Genomic DNA, 20,750 nt, shown 5'->3' on the forward strand with positions numbered 1-20,750 from the left:
TTTGCACTCACACATGTACACATGCCTACTTATTTTTTTATTATTTATTTTTGAGAACAGTGACTCACTACATACCCATAACTGGACTCAAATTCAGATATCTGCATACTTCTGTCTCCCAAATGCTAGTATCAGAATAAGCCAAGGCACCCAACTTTTCTATATGTACGTGTTTATGTATTTGTATGTGTTTATGTAATTACTATGCCAAATTACCAGTTACTGGTGGGCTATTTATTTCTCATACATCTACTAACCTCTATCTTTTCTTTAAAAAAATAAAAAAAGTATGATTGTCTGTTCCTATGCACACTCATACACTAGATTATGTGGGCTTTAGTGGACAGATTGTGGGAGTGACTTCTTTTCCTCTACTATGTGTGTGGCAGGGACTGAATTCAGGTCACTCTTGGCAGCAAGCACCTTCACACATTGGTCTTGTCATCACTCCCACAATCCCCTTCCCAAATCTTAAAGACATTCCTGGACCAGGAGAGATGGCTCAGTGGTTAAGCCCTCACTGGCTCTTTGCCAGAGAATCTGGGTTCACTCCCACCACCCACGTGCTCACAACCACCTTAGCTCCACTCCCAGGGGCAACTGTGCCCTCTGTTTGCACAGTATGAATGTAGTACAAAGGCAGACTAACTAAACATCCATAATTTTTTAACGGGAAAAAAGAAAAAAAGAACCCAAAATGCACCACTGATGAAAAAAATGTATTAAAATAGATGGTCCAGAATAAAACTGGCCATTTATGGTGGATTTTGAAAAATTTTTAGTAAGTTTTGATGTGGAAATAAGACAAGCTAAGGTGCTATTTTAATGCACAGTCATTTAAAAGTCATTTGACTCTTAAGAAGAGAGGCTATTCCCCAAGTTGGTATAAGACTTTCATTTGACACACTGAAAACACTGAGTCTATGCCTAGAAATGGAGTTGGGCTGGAGAGCATTACTTCAGGAGAGGTGAGCCACATGGGAAGAAAATGCTTACATTAAAAAAATACAGTAATAAATCTAAGTCCCAATGAGGACAAGCAACTTACCTTCTGTCTCCCTGATGTCCAGCACCTTCTTAATCTGAGAAAGAGGCATTAGATGAATGTGCTTCAGAGAAGCTGGTGGCCGGGTGCGGTCGTGAGGACTTCTAAAAGTGCCAATAACCTTGTGCCGTTTCCTTGCTATCTGATTGTAGAAGGAAAGTCATAATCATTAGTATGATAAAGGCAAATTTTGCACATTTAAAAATAACAGCACCAATCGCATAAATGTATAGGCAACTAATCTGAAGATTAGCCATTCCAGTTACTATGCAATAAAAGCCAGAGACTGACAAAAAAGCACACATGTAATTATGTAGCCAGATACTCATGTCCATATTAGGAAAGTTCACAATCAGAAAAACAGACCCAGGGATAGGGAGCACAAGAGCCCCCAGAGCATGAAAGGACAAGAACACAAGGGACAGCAGCAGAGGTCTAGAATAAAAGTCCCAACCCCAAATGGAGAACAGTTGTTCTGGGGCAGAAGTCTAGGGTTCAAAATGGTGTTAACTTTAGTTTAAGTTAAGGATTTGAAATATCTCCTAGTGACAGAATAATACAGAAGAAGCATAGTTCCTGTCCTCATGACTGCTTATAGAATACTGAAAAAGGGAAACTTCAAAAGAGTAATTAAGCATACAGTCAATACCTGAAACCCAGCCCTAGGGAGGCTACTGCAGGAGAGGACTTTCAGTTCCAAGCCACACAGTGAAGCCATCTCAAAAGGTAAATAACAACAACAACAACACACACAAAAGCAAAAGGAATTATAAATTCAAAGTGCTGTGTTAGGCTATAACTTTACCTTAACTGGATACCCATGCAAAAGGAAGAGATAGGTAACTGGAGAAGAGCAAAATCAGAAAGATCTTATGATTCGTGATATATTGAGATTTTGCCAAAAGAAAAGAAAAATGAAAGAAAAAAGAAATCTCCTTTGCAGGAATAAGATTTTACTGAAAGGCACTTATTTACACAAAATGAACATAAATATATACTTGAATTGTGATTGGTCAACTTGAATATGAGAAACACAGCTAAAAATATATTACCTGGTATTGAGCAAATGAATAAGATGAGCTAGTCAGTATATCATAACCATAATAAAGCGGACACAGACGCGTCTACTCCACATGTCTCACACACACACACACACACACACACACACACACATACACACACACACACAAATACAAGGGCTCACTTATAGACATATCATGAAAAATAAGCAACAGATACTCTGATTCCTATGCAATGAATAGATATGCTTTTTTTGTGTGTGGCTAAATAGATTATAATATTTTAAGGTTTATTGTTGAAAAAGGAAACTAGAAGAGTATTAAAATTGATGGCAAAAGCACTAATAAACCAAAGTTAAAGATAGAAACCTAAAGCACAGATAAAATATTCAAATAGAAAATAAATTCTTAAAAGTCATCCATCATAATAAAGACAATATTGATTTTAATGATATTCAACAGTTCTTATATAGAAGTACAGTGACTGCTCTGGGTTTCATGTTATGTAGAATTAAAATATTAAAAGCAACTTTTTTGGTTCAATTTTGCTGAGAGTTTTATTTTTCTTAAATGAGTGAATTTACTACCTAGGAGTGTGAATCCTAAAGTTCAAACTTATCAGGAATTCAGTAGCTGAACTAGCATGGTGACACATCTCTGGAACCCAGCACTTCAGAGGCTGAGGGAGTTCAAACCAGCCTAGGAGACATAGCAAGATCCTGTCTTAAAACTAGAGCAGCTGGGCTATGGGTACACATACTGTAGTGAATATGCTGAATAGGATGAGGCAAACAGATTACAAGGCCAGTCCTTGCTAGGCTCAAAATAAAATAAGCAATAAGAAGAAACAGTCGTTTCTATTCAAGCAACTGAGACGAAGGCTAATAGGATTACTAACAACTTTTATGTCAACTTGAAACAAGCTTGAGTCATCAGAGAGGAGGGAAGCTCAACTAAGAAAATGCCTCTGTAAGTAAGACTCTGCTACAGGCAAGCCTATAGAGCATTTCCTGTATATGTGATTGATGTGGGAGGACCTAGTCTATCGTGGGTGGTGCCACTCCTGAGCTAGGGGACCTGGGTTCTAAAGAAAGCAGGCTGAGCAAGCCATGTGTAGCAGCACCCTCCATGGCCTCTGCATCAGCACCTATCTTCAGGTTTCTGCCCTGTGTGAGTTTCTGTCTTGAGTTCCTTTGATGATGAACAATGACGTGGAAGGATAAGCCAAATAAACCCTTTCCTCCCTGAGTTGCTTTTGCTCATGGTGTTTCATCACAGCACTATAAACCCTGATGAGGACACAAAGTCACTGACTCACAAAGGTGAAGAGACTGAGGCCAGGGCCTGAGAAGGTACAGAGATTGCCACAATAAAAATTAAAGCAGGGGCTGGACAGATGTCTCAGTGGTTAACAGCACTGACTGCTCTTCCAGAGGTCCTGAGTTCAATTCCCAGCAACCACATAGTGACTCACAACCATCTCTAATGGGATCTAATGCCCTCTTCTGGTGTGTCTGGAGAAAATGACAGTGTACCCACATATATGAAATAAATAAATCTTAAAAAAAAAAAAAAGAGAAGAAGAGACAGTCCATAGTTCTAGACAGTTTATTAAAAAAAAAATTAAAGCAGAAAGGATCTCGTGAGCCAATTATGGTAAAATATGAAGGGGATATAAAATTAAAAAAAAATTCAAAACAAATCACTGCTATACTAAAAGCAAAGATAAATTCCATAACAAATTGTTAAGGAAATCTAGATAACCCAACCTAACAGAATGAGGCCAGCAGACCTAGAGATTTCAACAGGAAAAACCTCAAAAACTATTAACAGAAAAAAAAGAAACCAGTCAGACTATATACAGCTAAGTCCCTGGTAATGTACCCTCAGGTAAAATGAGATTAAGATTGACTCCTGACCTTGTTTTCAAAAGCAGAGCAGGTTACGATGCTTATTGCAGGGATTCAGGCAGTTCACAATCACCTAGTGTATTACTTTTATGATTTTTGTTTCACTCCACATTTTCAATTGTGTATTAGATTATCACTATATTTTGTGGGTTTTATAACATTACTAGCTAAATGAAAGTATTACTTCTGAACCTCTAAGTACAAGACCCTTTATCAGAGGTAGATCTTCCTTGAGATTTTACTGCCCTTTAACCCACTCTGTGCATGCCCTGGTTTCTAAGACTGGCTAGTGTTTTATACTTTAAACAATAAAGTACATAATGGAAGAGGGGGGCTCTTTAAAAGAAGCAACCCAGAAAGGGACAGAAGAAAACTTGGACAAACTTAAAGGAAAAAGCAAAGCCAGCAGACACTTTGATGAGGGCAACAGAAAGTCACCCAGTAACAAGCATGTCAAAGAGTACTCTTGTTAATGTCTGTTTTACCAAATGAACATCTTTTCTTTTTTGAAATAAAGAATACTGTATTCCTTTCTACCTGTGCTAGTTTAACGTCAACCTGACACAAGCTAAAGTCATCTGAGAGGAAGAAACCTAATTAAGAAAATGCCTCCATAGAATCAGGGTGTAGGCAAGCCTATAGGGCATTTTCCTCAGTGACTGATGTAGGAACCCACTGTGGGTGGTGCCATTCCTGCTATGCCTGGGCTAGCAGCCAAAAAAAAAATAAAATAAAATAGAAAAAAGGAGGGTAGGCAAGTCATGAGAGTAGCTTCCAAATCAGCTTCTGACTTCAGGTTCCTGCCCAGACTTTCTCTGGTGATGCACAGTGCTATGGAAGTATAAGCCAAATATACCCTTTCCTCCCATGTTGCTTTGGAAATGGTGTTTCATTGAAGCAATAGAAACCCTAAGACAAGTCCCCTCATTATATTGGTTATTTTAAAATGCATGTTAAAAGAATGGAAAGAAGCATTAAACGTATGTAAAATTCAATATTTGCCTGTGGGGTACTATTAGGAAGAAAATATTGAACATATAGAGGTGAGAGTTTTAGAATTGTTACATCCCACCAATAAAACCTTATTTTAAAGAATTCAATTTGGCACTGTGGCACATGCCTGTCATCCCAGCACTGGGGAGGCTGTAATGCAGTGGAAGGACTGCCCAGAAGTCAAGGCCAGTCTGGGGTTCTATCAAGGAAGAAAAGGAAGAACTCAACGAGTCACAGTACTAAGTTATCAGATTAGCTCTTCAACTGCCTCCATCTTGGCCACAAAGGCTACTTACATTTAAAAAAAAAAAAAACAAAACAAAACAACCCCAATCTGTAGATCTTAATTATAAATATACATAAAAACAAGGTTCCCCAGGACTTATCATCTAAGCATTTACTTGCAAGGAATTCTGATTTAGTTTGCAGTCTGGAAATTTGTATCATACTTAATAACACACTTTCTCCCAAAAGTTTTCCACATTATGAAATCAGCAATTGTCTCATTTTTTTGTAAAGCAACTAAATATACCTCAAATTTCTGTATTGTACTTCAATTAAAGCTTTATTTTAAATATTTAGGCAGATCACTAAATAGATCAGTGTTACATTTCAGTGAGTACAAATTTACCTCAAGACAGTCATTGAAGAGGAAGAGAGTGACTTGTTCTCCTCGGTCACAGGGGTGCTCGCCAAGAGAAACTGTTTCCACTCTTTGTACTAGGCTTCGATGAGAAGATAATAGATTAGCCTGTGAACATTAACAGAAGTAGTCAAATGTTATCAAGTAACTTTTACAAGTTGTCATTCAAAAGTGGTGCTAAGATTGTCAATACATTTTAAAGATATGTTTCTATTATTATTTATAGGTATGTTGTCTCTTTGCGTATATGCTCCATGTGTAAATGCACACTGAGAAACCAGGAGAGGGCATCCAGTCCCCTGTAGCCGGAGTCGTAGGTTGTAAGTCACTGGACATGGATGGGTTCTTCCTAAGAGCAGTCAAGTGCTCATAAGAGGCATCTCTGCAGCCTGAGACTGTTTAGACTGAAACCACTGAAACCTCACTCACTCAAGCAGAAAATTCAATGGTAACCAACAAAAGCTACTTACCGGGCATCCATCTACTTCATAAACAACATCAAAAATTTGCTTCTGTGCTTCTGTTTTTCTCTTATCCTCATTGATATGTCTGAAAAGTTAATGGTTGTTTTATAAAATTTCTTTTATTATAGACATTGAAATCAGTACACAAATAACCCTTATGTCACAAAGCTCAACTTCCATGTGGCTGCCTTAATTATGATACATGAATCAGATAAATATTCCTTCAAAACATCCTCATAGTAAAACCTATTCCAAGGAACCTTTCAGAAATGTTATGTTTCTCTCTAGAACATTTTACTCATGATTTACACTTTCTACAATACAGTTAGTTAGCCCATATAATACTTGATGTTAACAAAATTCTGAAGTTTGAAACATACTCTGTGTTAAAGCTTTAAGTTTTCTTCTCAAGTCATATGCCAGTCATTTCATTGCAAAGAAAACAGCCACAACCACTACTGTTTCTAGACACTTGCCTTTTACCCTGGTGGCCAAGACTAAAAAAAATCACTCAAACAAAGATTTTTCTTTTTTTTGTTTTTTTTTTTTTTGTTTGTTTGTTTTTCGAGACAGGGTTTCTCTGTATAGCCCTGGCTGTCCTGGAACTCACTCTGTAGATCAGGCTGGCCTCGAACTCAGAAATCCGCCCGTCTCTGCCTCTCTAAGTGCAGGGATTAAAGGCGTGCACCACCACCGCCCGGCACAAAGATTTTTCTTAAAACTAGAAAATATGTAATGGTAAAGCCCAAAGATGTGTTTATTGGACTAGGCTCTTAGTTAGCAATCATATCTCACTAGATCTCGGTGAGCAGTTTATGAATGTAAGAAGAGGGGAACTTTGACTTACAGCTCACGGGTAACAAGTGTGGGAACACCTCCGCTCATGGTGCAGAACTTACTGAAGTTCAGAACATTACTGTCAATATAAAGCACCACTGGGAAGTGGGGGGGGGGGGGGGCGGGCCCAGAGAGACTGGAGCTCACACCTTGCTCATCAACAGGGAGCCTTAGGAACGTAAAACTTGTATAGGGCTAGGATCTTGTTCAATGGGAAAACATTCTAAGAGAGGAAACTTCATGACCTTAAGGAATGTGGAAAGACTTCACAATGACGTTTAATTAACATGAAAAAAATTTATTCAAGAAATATAAAAAGTAGTAGTAGGAAAAAGAAAATTCATCTGTTGAGAAGATGAATGCAAGGTTTACAGAAATATATCTTTGTAAACCAGAATTTAATTGAAATCAGAAAATCCCCATGAGAAAGACCATATGCATGTGAATAACATGAAAAAGCCTTTCTCTGGAGCACAAAAAGAAAAGATCTATTTGTGCATTCACAGCTATTTTCAAATTTCCATTACTGTCTCTGTATATATAATTAATGTCAGAAATAAATATTTTGATCAATATATCCTTACAATACTTATCATTTTAACTGTAAGCATGCTACTAGAGAAAGAAATTAGATACTTTACAAAAATATGCTATTAATACTTTTCTATTATTTATAACAAAGATGATCACTTCTAGTCTAATCCAATAAAACCATGGAAACATGCCAGGAAAATGGATGTACACATAAAGCACTTACAACCCCATATCCCATAATCCCATGTAAAAGTGGAAGGAGGAAAACAACCTCCACAGCTGTCTTCTGACCTCCACTTGCCTATGATGAAGCCCATGTGTTCACTACACACTCAATCTCTGTCTCTGTCTGTCTGACCCTCCCTCTCACCCCCCCCTCACACACACACACACACACACACACACACAAAGTAAAATGTAAACTACTTACGTCATTACTTCTTTTAGTGATCCAATAGCTTTTTCTAAAGTGCTTTTATCTGGATTTTCATCAGCTGTATGCTTTTTAAGATCTATAATAATAAAATGGTTTTTTTTCCATGATTAAAGAGTTCAGTGAAGCTGGGCAGTGGTGGCGCACGCCTTTAATCCCAGCACTTGGGAAGCAGAGGCAGGCAGATTTCTGAGTTCAAGGCCAGCCTGGTCTACAGAGTGAGTTCCAGGATAGCCAGGGCTACACAGAGAAACCCTGTCTTGAAAAACCAAAAAAAAAAAAAAAGTTCAGTGGCTTTTCCACCTATGCCTTAAAAATACATGAGTATTTTTAATATAGGCTAATTTTTTAATGATAATATCTATATCTAGCTCTTATTTTGAGCAGAAGTCTGTGGCTAGGAACAGTACAGCAGATCTGTAATCCCTAACCTTAGGAATTAGGGGAAGAAGGATTGCAAGTTTGGAGCAACACTTGACTGCAGAGTAACAGCCTATTCTCAAAACAATGGCTGGATATGTAGTTTAGACGTTGAACACTTGTTTAATATGTGTCCTGTCCTAGGTTTGCTTATTTCTTAAAGCATACAGTGCTTGCTTTGAACCCTAGCACTTGAGAGGCAGAGATGAAAACACTACTGTAGGTAATTAATAAATACACCTAATTGGAGGTGCCACATTAGTATTAACATCTATCAGTTCACCAACTGCTTTAATTACATTAAACCAAAAATTACTCAGCATAAAAGAGTTTCAAGATACAATTAAACAGAATTAAAATCTAACTTACATGTAAAAAGTCATTGTGAGTTTCAAGATTTCCTGGACTACAGTGTCTTTGAATAAAACAAAGGGGCTCAGTGGTTAAGAGCTTCTATTTGCAGGGGGCTTACTTAAGTGCTCAGTACCCAAGTTAGGCCGTCCACTCCTACAACTCCAACACTATGAGATCTGATGCCCTCTGCTGGTCCCTATGGGCTCTCAAACTCACATATGTCCCACTACCATGACCCATAAGCATACAATTTTTTAAAACAACAATCAAAATAGTTTTAACCAAAGTTCTCTAATAACGCTGTCTTCTTCCATTAAAGTTTCCAAACTACTTTACTGATTAAATTTTCAAAATATGTAGTACTGACTTCTTTAAAAAAAAAAAAAAATTGCTTTGTCACATGCCTTTCAGTCCTAATGGGAGACTTGTAGGCTCAATCTTTCCATACTGTGATGAATGATCCTCAAGTATCTCATATACTACTACATGTTTTTAAGTATGGTATAGGGACATATGACCCCATTACAGAGAGCATCTGCATACTTTAAGGGCAAGCTTTGTGTTATCTATTATAGACGTTCCTGGTTAACATGTTAACTCTGCTTTTCCCGGCTTTTTGGGAGTTCTGGGCTTTTTTTGGGGGGTGGGGGGCTTTCTTGCTGTTAGTTTGTTACAGGGTCACTTTAAGTACAAGAGGCTGACCTCCAACTAATAGAAACCTGCCTGCCTCTGCTTCTGCCTCTCAAATGCTGAGATTAAGGACACCACCATGCTTGGCTCTTCTCAGGTTCTTGTCTATTTTTCCTATGCCTCACCTGATACATCCTTACCCACGCTTTACCCACTCTAACACTACAGCAACCTAATGTATATATGGAATAAAACAAAAATACTTAGAATTTCATTTTAGTCATGAAAACATCTAATAAACTACTTAACAAAAAGTCCTACTAAGAGCTAAGAATCCGCTCCCATCCCAGCAGGCTTAGACTGGAGGAATGCCTGGTCTAAAGTGAGACTCTAACCCCAAAATGAACCAATAAATGAAGAATTTGGATATGCAAGTTGGATTTTTAAAAACTCAGTTCTGAAAACCTAAAGGTTGGATTATTTAAAGACCAGCATAATCTACACAATACAATAGGTTTAAAGACCTAAAGCAATTCTGACTAGAAAAGTAATCTGTAAAAGAAAAAAAAAATTACTCTTTTTTGTTAGCCCTATAATTTATTGTTGAAAAAAGATTACCATACATTGTATTTCTGAGTTCCTACTTTAGTCAACTGAGTATGAATGAGAAACATACACTTTTCAGCCAGAAGTAACATTAACTCATAAAGCTGTGATGGAAAATCCTATTGATACTAGCAGTTTTAAGTGTTAAAATAAATGGAGTACTGCAAGTGCACACTAGACAATCGAGATTGATTAATTTGAGACAGGGTCTTATATATCCTAGGCGGGCCTCAAACTTTCTGTGTCAGTCCCTGGATTTGTGATCCTCTGCTCCACTTCCCAGTGCTGCAACTACAAAGGACTGCCCTATGCCTGGGATCTGGAGACAATCAGAATCAAACTTAGAGATTGGGCACTCTGCCAATGTTAAGATTCTAAAGAAGGTTAAATATAAAACTCAAATATAAAAAAATTTAGCTAAAATTAAGAGGACAAGAAACAAGTTTGAGTCCTTTTCCTGTGAGGTCTCTGTAGGAATTTTGTTATTGAATAAATAGATTTAGACATGGTGACACCAGGAAATATAATGACCTTGTAAACAGAAGGACACAGCTATTACAACAAAGACTGTCAGGTAAAACTGAGAATTTGTAGCTTTAGAGACTGGTTTTCTAGATTATCATAAAATTGATATCTATAAAAAACTTTAATGCTAAGACCTAATAAACTTTGAAAATAAGGATATCAACTCTTCAAGGAAAAAGTGTGCCAGACTGAGGATGGGGCTGCGGGCAGACAGCATGAAGCTGTGGGCTGGAACTCCAACACTAATATAAACCAGATATCAATTATTACATTAGGAGACTGGAGAGACGATATTCAAGGTCATCTTCAGATCTAAGATCATGATCAGCCTGGCTACAGAAACTCACCTTCTCAAAGATGGGGGTGGGGGTGGGTGGGGGGGAGACTAGTGAATAAAAATATCTAAGATAGCAAAATTAAGCAAACAACAAAAACCCCAAAACAAAACACAAAACAAACAAACAAAAAACCTAGGTAAAATAAGTAGTACCATTTAAAAGTAAAGCAACGCTGGGTAGCCGCTGTACTGGCCGAATGAGAAGTTCTACAAGGCTCTGTCGTCCACACTCTGGTTTAGCTTGATTTATCTAAAAGGAAGGAATTAATGCATTACACGCAAAAAGAGTTTTGTGTAAAACTTCAAAACAAATGTCTCCACCAAGAATAGAAAAGAGCCAGCAGTTGACTGTGACTCTGTGAAGGTAAAGGTACTTGCCTCCACACCAAACCCCAGATCTGCAGGGTCAAAGCACAAGTGCTTGCATGCACAAGCACTAGCAGGAGCACATCTATGCAAACATACACACACACAGGCACACGCACACATGCACTGACATACACCTGCTCGGACAAACACTCACACACACCACACACACACACAAACACACGCACGAGAGAGTGCATGGGCGAGAGTGAATCAACAAATGAATTAAGAACAGATACACGATGGGAGCTGCTCTCGGGCACATCACCATGATTCATTTTCCCAGGCCTAAACTTTTCTCTTGTTAAAAGGTTTGACACGTTACAAAGTGTGATCCTCTCTCTACAGGTTGTATACACAGGCCTTTCTTAAGTTCCTATAAAGACTGTACCATGTCAACTACACTGTCACCACTGGTTAAAGTAAAGAAAGCACTGGTGGGGGAAAGACAATCATTAAAGGCAAGACAGTGTCATGAAGCATCACTAGGTGCTTTGAGAACTAAACATGGACAACATTATTTCCTGTGAAAATAATCACATATGGGCAACCATTTCCAAGGCCCTGAGTTCAATCCTCACTGATACAAAAAAAAAAAAAGCCAAAACAACATCCCTATTCACTCAACTACACTGTGGCCTCTGTTTTGTAAAATTCCAAATTTCTAGGTCTAAACATCATAAACACTCCCAGATACAACTGATTTTAAGACCAGTATTAAGGTGTTCTTTTATGAGTAGAATTTTACCAACATAATTTACTCTTTAAAAAATTATTACAATGAATTCTTTCAGAAGTGACTCAGAATTTTATACGATAGAAATTATATTACCTTGAGGAAAGCATGAAATCTGGGCTTCTGTTTCTCACATTTAATAATCATTTCCTTGCTCATTTCAAAGAAGTTTACAAATGGAGGGTAGGTTTTTACCAAATCTTTGGACTAGAAACCAAAAAAAAGGAAAACAGTTGGTTATGAATGTCACCCTCAGACAATGATCTGTGACACAATCAACAATCACAATTAGATTTATATTTTAAAAAAAAAAAACAGTTTAACATTTCCTCACAATTTCTGTTAATATAAAACTTCCTTTACAAATAAATTGGTGCTAAACACAATGGTGCAGGTCAGTACTCAGGAAGTCAAGACGATTGCCAAGATTGCCAGTAACAGAGCACCCTGGCCTACAACACTCCAGGACACCCTGGGCATTAGAGTGGGAGTCCATCTCAAAATCTGTTTTCATTGCTACTCAAACTGCTATTCAATTGGTACCCACGGCCTATGACATAAAACAGTAAATAAAGGCACATATGCACACACATACACAAATGACACACACATTAAAACGGGACAAATTTTTGAGTCTCAATTGATAAAGTGTTTGCCTGGCATAAACAAAACCTTGGGTTTGTTCCCCAGTATCATATAATCTAGGCATGATGACTCATATCTATGAACTTGGCATTCAAAACCTGTTTTAGAATACTTAAAATCAAACTAACACTGATCTAGAGTCTAAAATTACATGTTATTGTTTGTTGAAGAATCCAAACCACCACTAAATACCAATCCTATTACCCAAAACATGCAACTTAAGAAAGGAAAAATTTTGAAGAGATGGCATAGCTGTTGAGAGAATTTAGTGCTCTTGCAACAGGCACGAATTCACTACCCAGTGCCCACACGAGGCAGGGAGTGTTCATAACACCCTGTAACTCCAAACCCAGGGAATCTAGTGTGCCTTCTGGCCTCTGCAAGAACCTGCCTGCACTGATGTACAGATACACACACAGAGATAGAAATACCATTAAAATCAAAACATACAATCTTTACAAACAAAACATGAAGAAAATTTCTTTGCTAGGGCTGGAGAGATGGCTCAGAGGTTAAGAGCACTGGCTGGTCTTTCAGAGGTCCTGAGTTCAATTCCCAGCAACCACATGACGGTTCACAACCATCTGTAATGGGATATGATGACCTCTTCTGTCATGTAAGCAAGCACACATGCAAAGAGAAATCATGCATAAACTACATAAATAAATTTTTAAAATATCTTGGCCAATTAAATGCCATCAAATAAACGAATTTCTATGTTTAAAGTCCTCAAACAACCTGAACAAACATATATATATATGAATGAGGAAAAGGCCTCAGAAAACCAGACCACTATTTCATAAAGAACATCATGCGCTCGAATGCATAATCCCAGCCTAAGGGATTAAAAAAAAAAAAGCAGTTTATAGTCACAGGACCTCATGAAATGAAAATATTTTCTGGGGGTTTTTTTGTGTGTTTTGTTTGTTTTGAGACAGGTTCTCACTTTAAGTTCAGGCTAGCCTCCAACTCTTAGCAATTCTGCTGCCTCAGCCTCCAAGTGCTGGTATTACAGATATAAGACAACCTAGTACAAATGACTCCTTTACTAAATGTAAGCTACATGGATTTTGTAGATCTTTTGTTGGGACAAGGTTTGAAAGCCTCTGACTTACAATATTCTTGCCTCAATTCTCTAAGTATTAGAAAAAGTACATCCTACCTGTTTTTGTTTATTGTTAAAGAATTTTTGTAATTCTAGAGATTGAATCCAGGCTCCATGTACAACAGGCAAACAGTAACACTGAACAGCTACCCTGACCTCCAGCCTTAAATAAAAACATGAAATGAAAAGGTTTCTTTCTCTCCTATGTGTAATGAACACTCAAACTAGCACCCTTACCTGAGTCAGATATGTGGCCCGAATTCCTAATTCTAAGAAAGCAAATTCCACAGAGGCAGACAAAGAGATTAACAATATATTTATGTGTGTGCACATATATATAGATATACGTGTGTGTGTGTCTGTGTGTATCTGTGTGTGTCTGTGTCTGTCTGTGTCTGTGTGTATACACATATAAAATAACCATTTGGGGATAGCAGGTAACTTTACACAAAAGTCACTCTGCAGCTGTGTTCTAACGATGATCTTGTGTTCAGCTGGCATATTAAAAGCATGTTTCAAAGACGTCGAGAAGAATCCTAGCAGATTTTATAACCATGGAAAAAGGCATTTTCACATTTCCTTCCCTGTCAGTCCTTAATGAGATACCATTTAAATGTGAACTCTAAAACAAACACTTACGTATTTAAGAAAGATGTCACCAATACTTCTGCTCTCATTCCAGTTAGCAATAAGGTCTTCAAGATCATCCTGAAAAAGAAAAAGAAAAAAACAAAAACAAAAAAAAACAAACCAACAACATCAACAAACTTTTAAGCCCAACAGCTCCTTACACATCTAACAAGATTCTGAGATCTTCTGCTGGGAGGAAAAATTCACCTTCTGCAGTACCATGTGATGTGTAAACTTCTTTTTTTTTTAATTTTATTTATTTTATGTATGTGAGCACACTGTCGCTGTCTTCAGACACACCAGAAGAAGGCATCGGATCCCATTACAGATGGTTATGAGCCACCATGTGGTTTCCGGGAATTGAACTCAGGATCTATGGAAGAGCAGTCAGTGCTCTTAACAGCTGAGGCATCTCTCCAGCCCATGTGTAAACTTCCTATCACAACAAAGAATTAAATATTTTGTCTACAAAGACAACAGCCTTTGGAATAATTAAGAAAATATAAATAGCACTGTCAGACAGACCAATCTTAATTCCCAATATGACTGATAGGTTGTTTTGTCTTACTAGCTATAAAAGTTGACTGACCTTATTAATTATGAAAAAGCTATTTTTAATTCTGCTGCTGCAGCAACTAATTTAATACAGGTCATTAAAAATTATAACCTGTAGCAGGGTCAAGCAAATTTTACTAAAAGAGACAGATGGTGAATATTCCAAAGCCATATGTCTTCTGTCATTAGTATTCAAGTCTGCAGGACAGAAGCAACCATACAAAGTATCAAATGAGATAGAGACTAGAACCCTGAGTCCTACATGGAATGCCTTTACCAAGCCTCTCCCATCAGGGCTGAGAGATCTATGTGGAAGAGAAGGCAGAAATACTGTAAGAGCCATCCTGGATGAGCCCCCAAAATCAGCATCTTCCAGACACAACAGAACTGAGCACAGAGACTATAGCAGCATACACAATACCTGCACATGTCTAAGCCAGACAGAACCCAAGCACCGAGAAGGGGAAGGAGACTTAAGGAAGTCCTACCCTAAGGAAGAAGTTATTAGGAACTGACACTTCCTGTGAACCAGAGAATTGGTTTTCTGCAGTGGAGTGTCACTGGGTTTAGTAACCATGCTCCAATGCAGGCTCCATACCAGAAACAACCTAAAATCCATGGTTTTTTGTTTTTGTTTGTTTTCCCCCTTTTTTCTGGGTTCTGTCTTGCTTTGTTATATTTCTTGTCTTGTTGATTTTTTTTTTTTTTGGTCTGTTTTTTGTTTTTACTTGGCTTGTTACGTTTTTCTTTTTGTAAAAGAGACAAGGACCATGAAGTTGGGTGGTGGGGAGGTGAGGCACCCTCTGGGAGGAGGAAGGGGAAAGAATGTATGAGAAAGGAAAGTATGAAAACACACAGGCTCTACTGTCAGACTCTCACTGAGACAGAGGGCCTGTTGCAGCCAACAAACTATGATTTGCTAATCCCAAGTTCATAAAATTCCTCAGTCACCCTAAAGCACAAAATAGTCACGAAAACTTGAATGGGCTGAAGAGATGGCTCAGGAATCGAGAGCACTTCTGTTCATTCAGAGAACCCAGGTGCAACTTCCAGTACCCACAACTGTAACTCCAGTTATAAGGAATCCAATGTCAACTTCTCTGCCCTCTATGAGTACCAAGCACTTATGTGGTGTGCATACAAACAGGTAGGCAAAATACTCAAACACATACAATAAGTCAAATTTTTTACTGAAGACATTTCCCATATCTAAGCCTCAAGTCATGTCTTGGAGAACCACCATGAGCACAAAGCCAGATACACTGTGAGGCGTAAGTTTTACATATAAAACTGATTTACTTAGCTAGGCTGAAATGTTACAATAAATATATACACCCTTTAATGCAAATTTACCTTTATCTTCATATGTACATCAAAGATATCTGGTATGCTCCCAAAGATAGTCTTGATCTCCTCAGGTGCAAGAATAGGTCCACCACGTTGTCCTTCCTCTTCTAAGGGTACCTGAAATAACTAAATGGGGGAAATCCAGATTAGGCAAACTGTGAGAAAAAAGAAGGCTAAAATATAAATAGCTATAACATCAGAAAAGGTCAAGGAAAGTATGCTTCCTAAATCTGACAATCTTTTCTCATAACATTTTCTATTTCATGCATGTATTGATATACTTTGTGCGTACACACATGCACAGTGGGGAGGGGCAGAAGGTGGGTAAGTGCACTGGCTGCTCTTCCAGGAGACCCAGGTTCTGCTCCCAGCCCCCACATGGTAGTTTACTACCTTCTGTAACTCCAGCCCTAGGGAATCCAATTAACTCTTCTGGTTTCCACAGACACTGTGACAAAACACTCAATACACATAAAATAAAAATATATCTTTTTTTTTTTTTTTTTAAAAAAAAGGAACCAAACAGCCGGGCGGTGGTGGCACACGCCTTTAATCCCAGCACTTGGGAGGCAGAGGCAGGCGGATTTCCGAGTTCGAGGCCAGCCTGGTCTACAGAGTGAGTTCCAGGACAGCCAGGGCTATATACAGAGAAACCCTGTCTCGGGGGGGGGAAAGAAAAAAAAGGAACCAAACAAATAAATTATTAGAATAGAAAGTCTTTTTTTGTTGAAATTTTAAGGAAGAACACAATTAAGCTTTCAAGATACATAATAATAAAATGGTAAATGTTTTAGAAATGGTAGCATAGAAACTCAGTAGCAAAGAATCTAGATTTCTTGCTCTCATATGAGAAGACATGAACTCTGGCCACTACTGACATCATCATCATCGTTGTCGTTGTCGTCGTTGTTGTTATTGTTATTACTGTACATGGCTATATATGAAAGAGAGAAGGGAAAGGAAGAGAGAGGAGGAGGAGGAAGGAGGGGGAGAAAACATAGGTGCACATATGGAGGTCAGAGAACAACTTTCAGAAGTCTATTTTCTCCCTTTATCATGGGGCACTGGGATCAAACTCAGGTCATTAAGAGAGTCTGAGGCAAGTGTTTTTACCCACACTGAGCCATCTCACTGGTCCATAAAAGAAAAGAAGAAAAGAAAAAGGAAAAAAAAAAACCTCTCATATAACGAATAAAACGAATAAGTAGGTCCAGCAAGGTCACAGGATAAAAAGGCAGCATGCACATAAACACAAAAGGCCTGCACATCTTACTCACAGGACCCAGAAATAACTTGGGCTTTGGTAACAGTGCACAACTTTAATCCTAGCACTTAGGAGGCAGAGTTAAGTGGACTCTGTGATATCACGGCCATCCTGATCTGCAGAGCAAGTTCCAGGATAGCCAATACTGGGACCCTATCCCAAAGTTTAAAAAAAAAAATTAAATAATGTAAAAAGTAGTGTCATCTAATATAAAACAAAAACTAAACATTTGAGTATACGACTCACATGCTCAAAACCAGAGCTGACAGGTGAGATAAAAGCATAATAAATGAGGTCACACAGTCACAGATGGAAACACTCAACACAGAAGAATGACGATCATCTTGCTAGTTGATCTAGGTGTTTCATGACACTACCAATCAAATTCTAGGACTTCCTAATACACAGAAAACCTGATTCTAGAAATATCTCAACATATACAAAGTTACTTCATAATAGAAAACAACAATATTCAAGATGGTATGGTACAGTATAACTAAATTCAAGAAATGAAAACTGATGCAATTTATGTAAATATAAAACCACATTAGCAATCTCAACCTATCGGAAGCCGGAAGAGCCTAGGTTCAAGGTCATCAAACACTACATATCAACACTGAGGCTAGCCTGGGTTACATTAGATCCTGTCTGACAAAACCAAAAGAAAAACTAAATTAAACAAGCAAAAACACAAGCAGAGCTAAGTAAGTTAAGTCTTAACCACTCAAAGGATGGGTCTCAACAAGTGATAATAGGATATCATCTGTTACACCCACAAATGAACATCAGCCTGAATTAAAACCTATTTGTAAAAACTAACTCAAAACAGTTCATAGGTGGGAAAGTAAAATCGAAGTTCATGACTTTCTAGACAACATTCTTGATTTAGTTGTAGGTGAAATCCTTAGAAATGACCTCAAAAATGTAGACTAGAATAAAAACAAAAAATAGGCACTTTAATAAGAATTTCAAAAAATTTCTAATAAGATATTTAGCAATTTTATTATTTATATAATATTTTTAAAAATATTTAAAAATCACATACTTGACAAAGGACTAAAACTCAAAATTACATACCAAGAACTCTCAAAACTCAGGAAGAAAATGACACAACACAAAAACCCTGACAGTCCTCTGTGCACTAACATGTTGGTGTGTTTTAGCAAGGACAGGGAGAATCAAATGTTAGAGCTCAGACAGCCTAGACAGCCAAACTGTCAGAAAGAGGAAAAGAGGGAAGAGAAAGGAGGGAGGAAAGAAGCTATAGACACACTCCAGTTAGATGATTCTGAAGAAACCCAGGCCTCAGGGAGTACACACCAGGATTCCACTTATATGATCCCCTCAAAAAAGAAAACCAGGATCATGAGAGAATACAGAACAGTTCTGATTACAAACTGCAGTCGTGCAAATCCCTCCAAGAACAAGTAAATATTAAAGTTACTAGTCATGTAACAGTTAAGAACATATACATCATTCGGTTTGGTTCTTCACACATATACTGAAAACAGCACAAAAGACAGAAGCGAGTGAATCTAAGCTAACCAGAGCTGTCGGATGGCTGAGCAGGTAGATGCTTACAACCAAGCCTGACGACCTCCATCTACAGAAAGCACATGGAGGCTGGATACGTCCAACCCTTCCAGGTTGTCTTCTGACCTCTGTATCTGTGCATCTGCACTCATAGCAATCCAACTGTCACAGCCTCCAGGGAACTGGCCTACTCGTGGGAGTCACCGTGCCCAGTTAACGGAAACTTTTTAATTACACACGTGAAATTATTAGATTGGAGGCACATTTCATGCCACTTTGCTTAACATAAATTCAGCGAAGGTTCTAAAGGACTATGACTTGTATTTATGACAGTTCTTTCTTTTCTTTCCTCCTACAGCCATCGTGTTAATTATGGATTAAATGCAATGTTTGACCAGTGAGCTAATCCCAACCCAAAACATTCTCTTTTAAGATAGCTTTTAGGACTTCTTTTTCTTTTTCTTTTGGAAACAATTTCCAAAAATAAATAAATAAATAAAAATCACTTAATTTTAATTTATTCACCCAGATCAAACAAGTACCCAAAATTTGCTTCTCTCTTTTGAAGAGGACAGGCTCTTATTACGGTAGTCCAGGCTGGCCTAGAATTTGTGTTCCTTAGCCTACCAAGTATTGGGGTTTCAGGAGGTTTGTACTACTATGCCCAGCTGTGGGTTTCTTTAAGTATTTTTATTTGTTTTTAATAGAGTTCACCTTGATTACAAGAATTGGGGGCAAGGTGTGAATCTGTGTTTTAGAAAAGATAAACTGCTCAGCAACTTAGAAGTTTTAGGTAAGTAGTATTAATGATATGGACACAAAATAATATGTGCCTCATATTATTTTGCATATGAACTTGCCTATCCCTGTAATGGTGACATGTGCATGTGTAGTGCATGTGTGTATGTGTGCACGTGTGTGTGTGTGTGGGAGGCTGAGGCTAATGTTGAGAATCACCCTTCATGGCTCTTCCACCATATGCACTGAAATGAAGCAGGTCGTCTTGGTCTAACCCAAGGCTAGCCTTATGGTTAAATTGCTCTGGGGATCCACATTAATTAACTTCTGAAGCTGGAGTCAGACTCAGGGGGTAAGCTCACCCAGCATATGGGGTTCTAGGCCCCATATCCACGTTCCAGGCCCCATGGTGCACAGCAAGCACTCTATCCTCTGAGCATTATCCCCAGCCTTTCTTACCTTTATTGTATACTGTACCTTTTTATTTTTGTGTTTGTGTGTGTAAAATTGTGTCTCAAAAGTAGTTTTCATAAATGTCAGTAAAAAACTAGGACTAAGGACTCAGTTAATAGTGTTTGCCTAGCAGGCAGAGCGTGCAGGAAGCCCTGTGTTCCATCGCCAGCACCACATAAGCCTAGCAGAGTAGTGCACACCTATATTCCTGGCACTCAAGAGGTAAAACAAGAGAATCAGAAGTCCTTATGAAAAGCCTGAACAAATTACTGATATCAGTATTGTACAGCTTCTCAGCCGTAGTATAGACGATCTTTTGTCACATATATGCAGCAGTAAATAGAGCAATTTCAGAAAATTCTATCACTTCTAAACATAAAGCAGTATCTTAACAATGTGGAAGTCAGGGACAGGAGAGATGGCTCAGTGGTTAAGAGCACCAACTGCTCTTCAAGAGGACCTGAGTTCAGTTCCCTGCAACCACATGGGGCTCACAACCATCTGTAATGGGATCCATCGTCCTCTTCTCGTGTGTCTGAAGACACGAACAGTATATTCATATACATAAAATAAATCTTTTTTAAAAAAAACAAAACACTACAATATGAAAGTTGTAAAAATCCAAACA

At 38.1% G+C, this 20,750-nt stretch overlaps 1 protein-coding gene across 3 annotated transcripts in view; it reads right to left on the reverse strand.

Moving 5' to 3' along the window:
• The window catches only part of Ect2 (epithelial cell transforming 2), a 59,999-nt gene that overhangs the window by 21,770 nt on the left and 17,479 nt on the right, over nt 1–20,750 (reverse strand). For all 3 annotated transcript variants that reach the window (XM_028760748.1, XM_028760814.1, XM_028760696.1), the window contains 8 exons: nt 16,141–16,260; nt 14,242–14,310; nt 11,949–12,059; nt 10,904–11,000; nt 7,876–7,957; nt 6,081–6,159; nt 5,599–5,718; nt 1,049–1,187 (listed from right to left, as the gene is read on the reverse strand). In XM_028760748.1, coding sequence (XP_028616581.1) covers nt 1,049–1,187; nt 5,599–5,718; nt 6,081–6,159; nt 7,876–7,957; nt 10,904–11,000; nt 11,949–12,059; nt 14,242–14,310; nt 16,141–16,260 — 817 coding nt within the window. The remainder of the gene's footprint in view (nt 1–1,048; nt 1,188–5,598; nt 5,719–6,080; nt 6,160–7,875; nt 7,958–10,903; nt 11,001–11,948; nt 12,060–14,241; nt 14,311–16,140; nt 16,261–20,750) is intronic.

Source organism: Grammomys surdaster, unplaced genomic scaffold (genome assembly GCF_004785775.1).
Source record: "Grammomys surdaster isolate TR1022 unplaced genomic scaffold, NIH_TR_1.0 62, whole genome shotgun sequence".
In the NCBI taxonomy this organism is placed as follows: Eukaryota; Metazoa; Chordata; class Mammalia; order Rodentia; family Muridae; genus Grammomys; species Grammomys surdaster.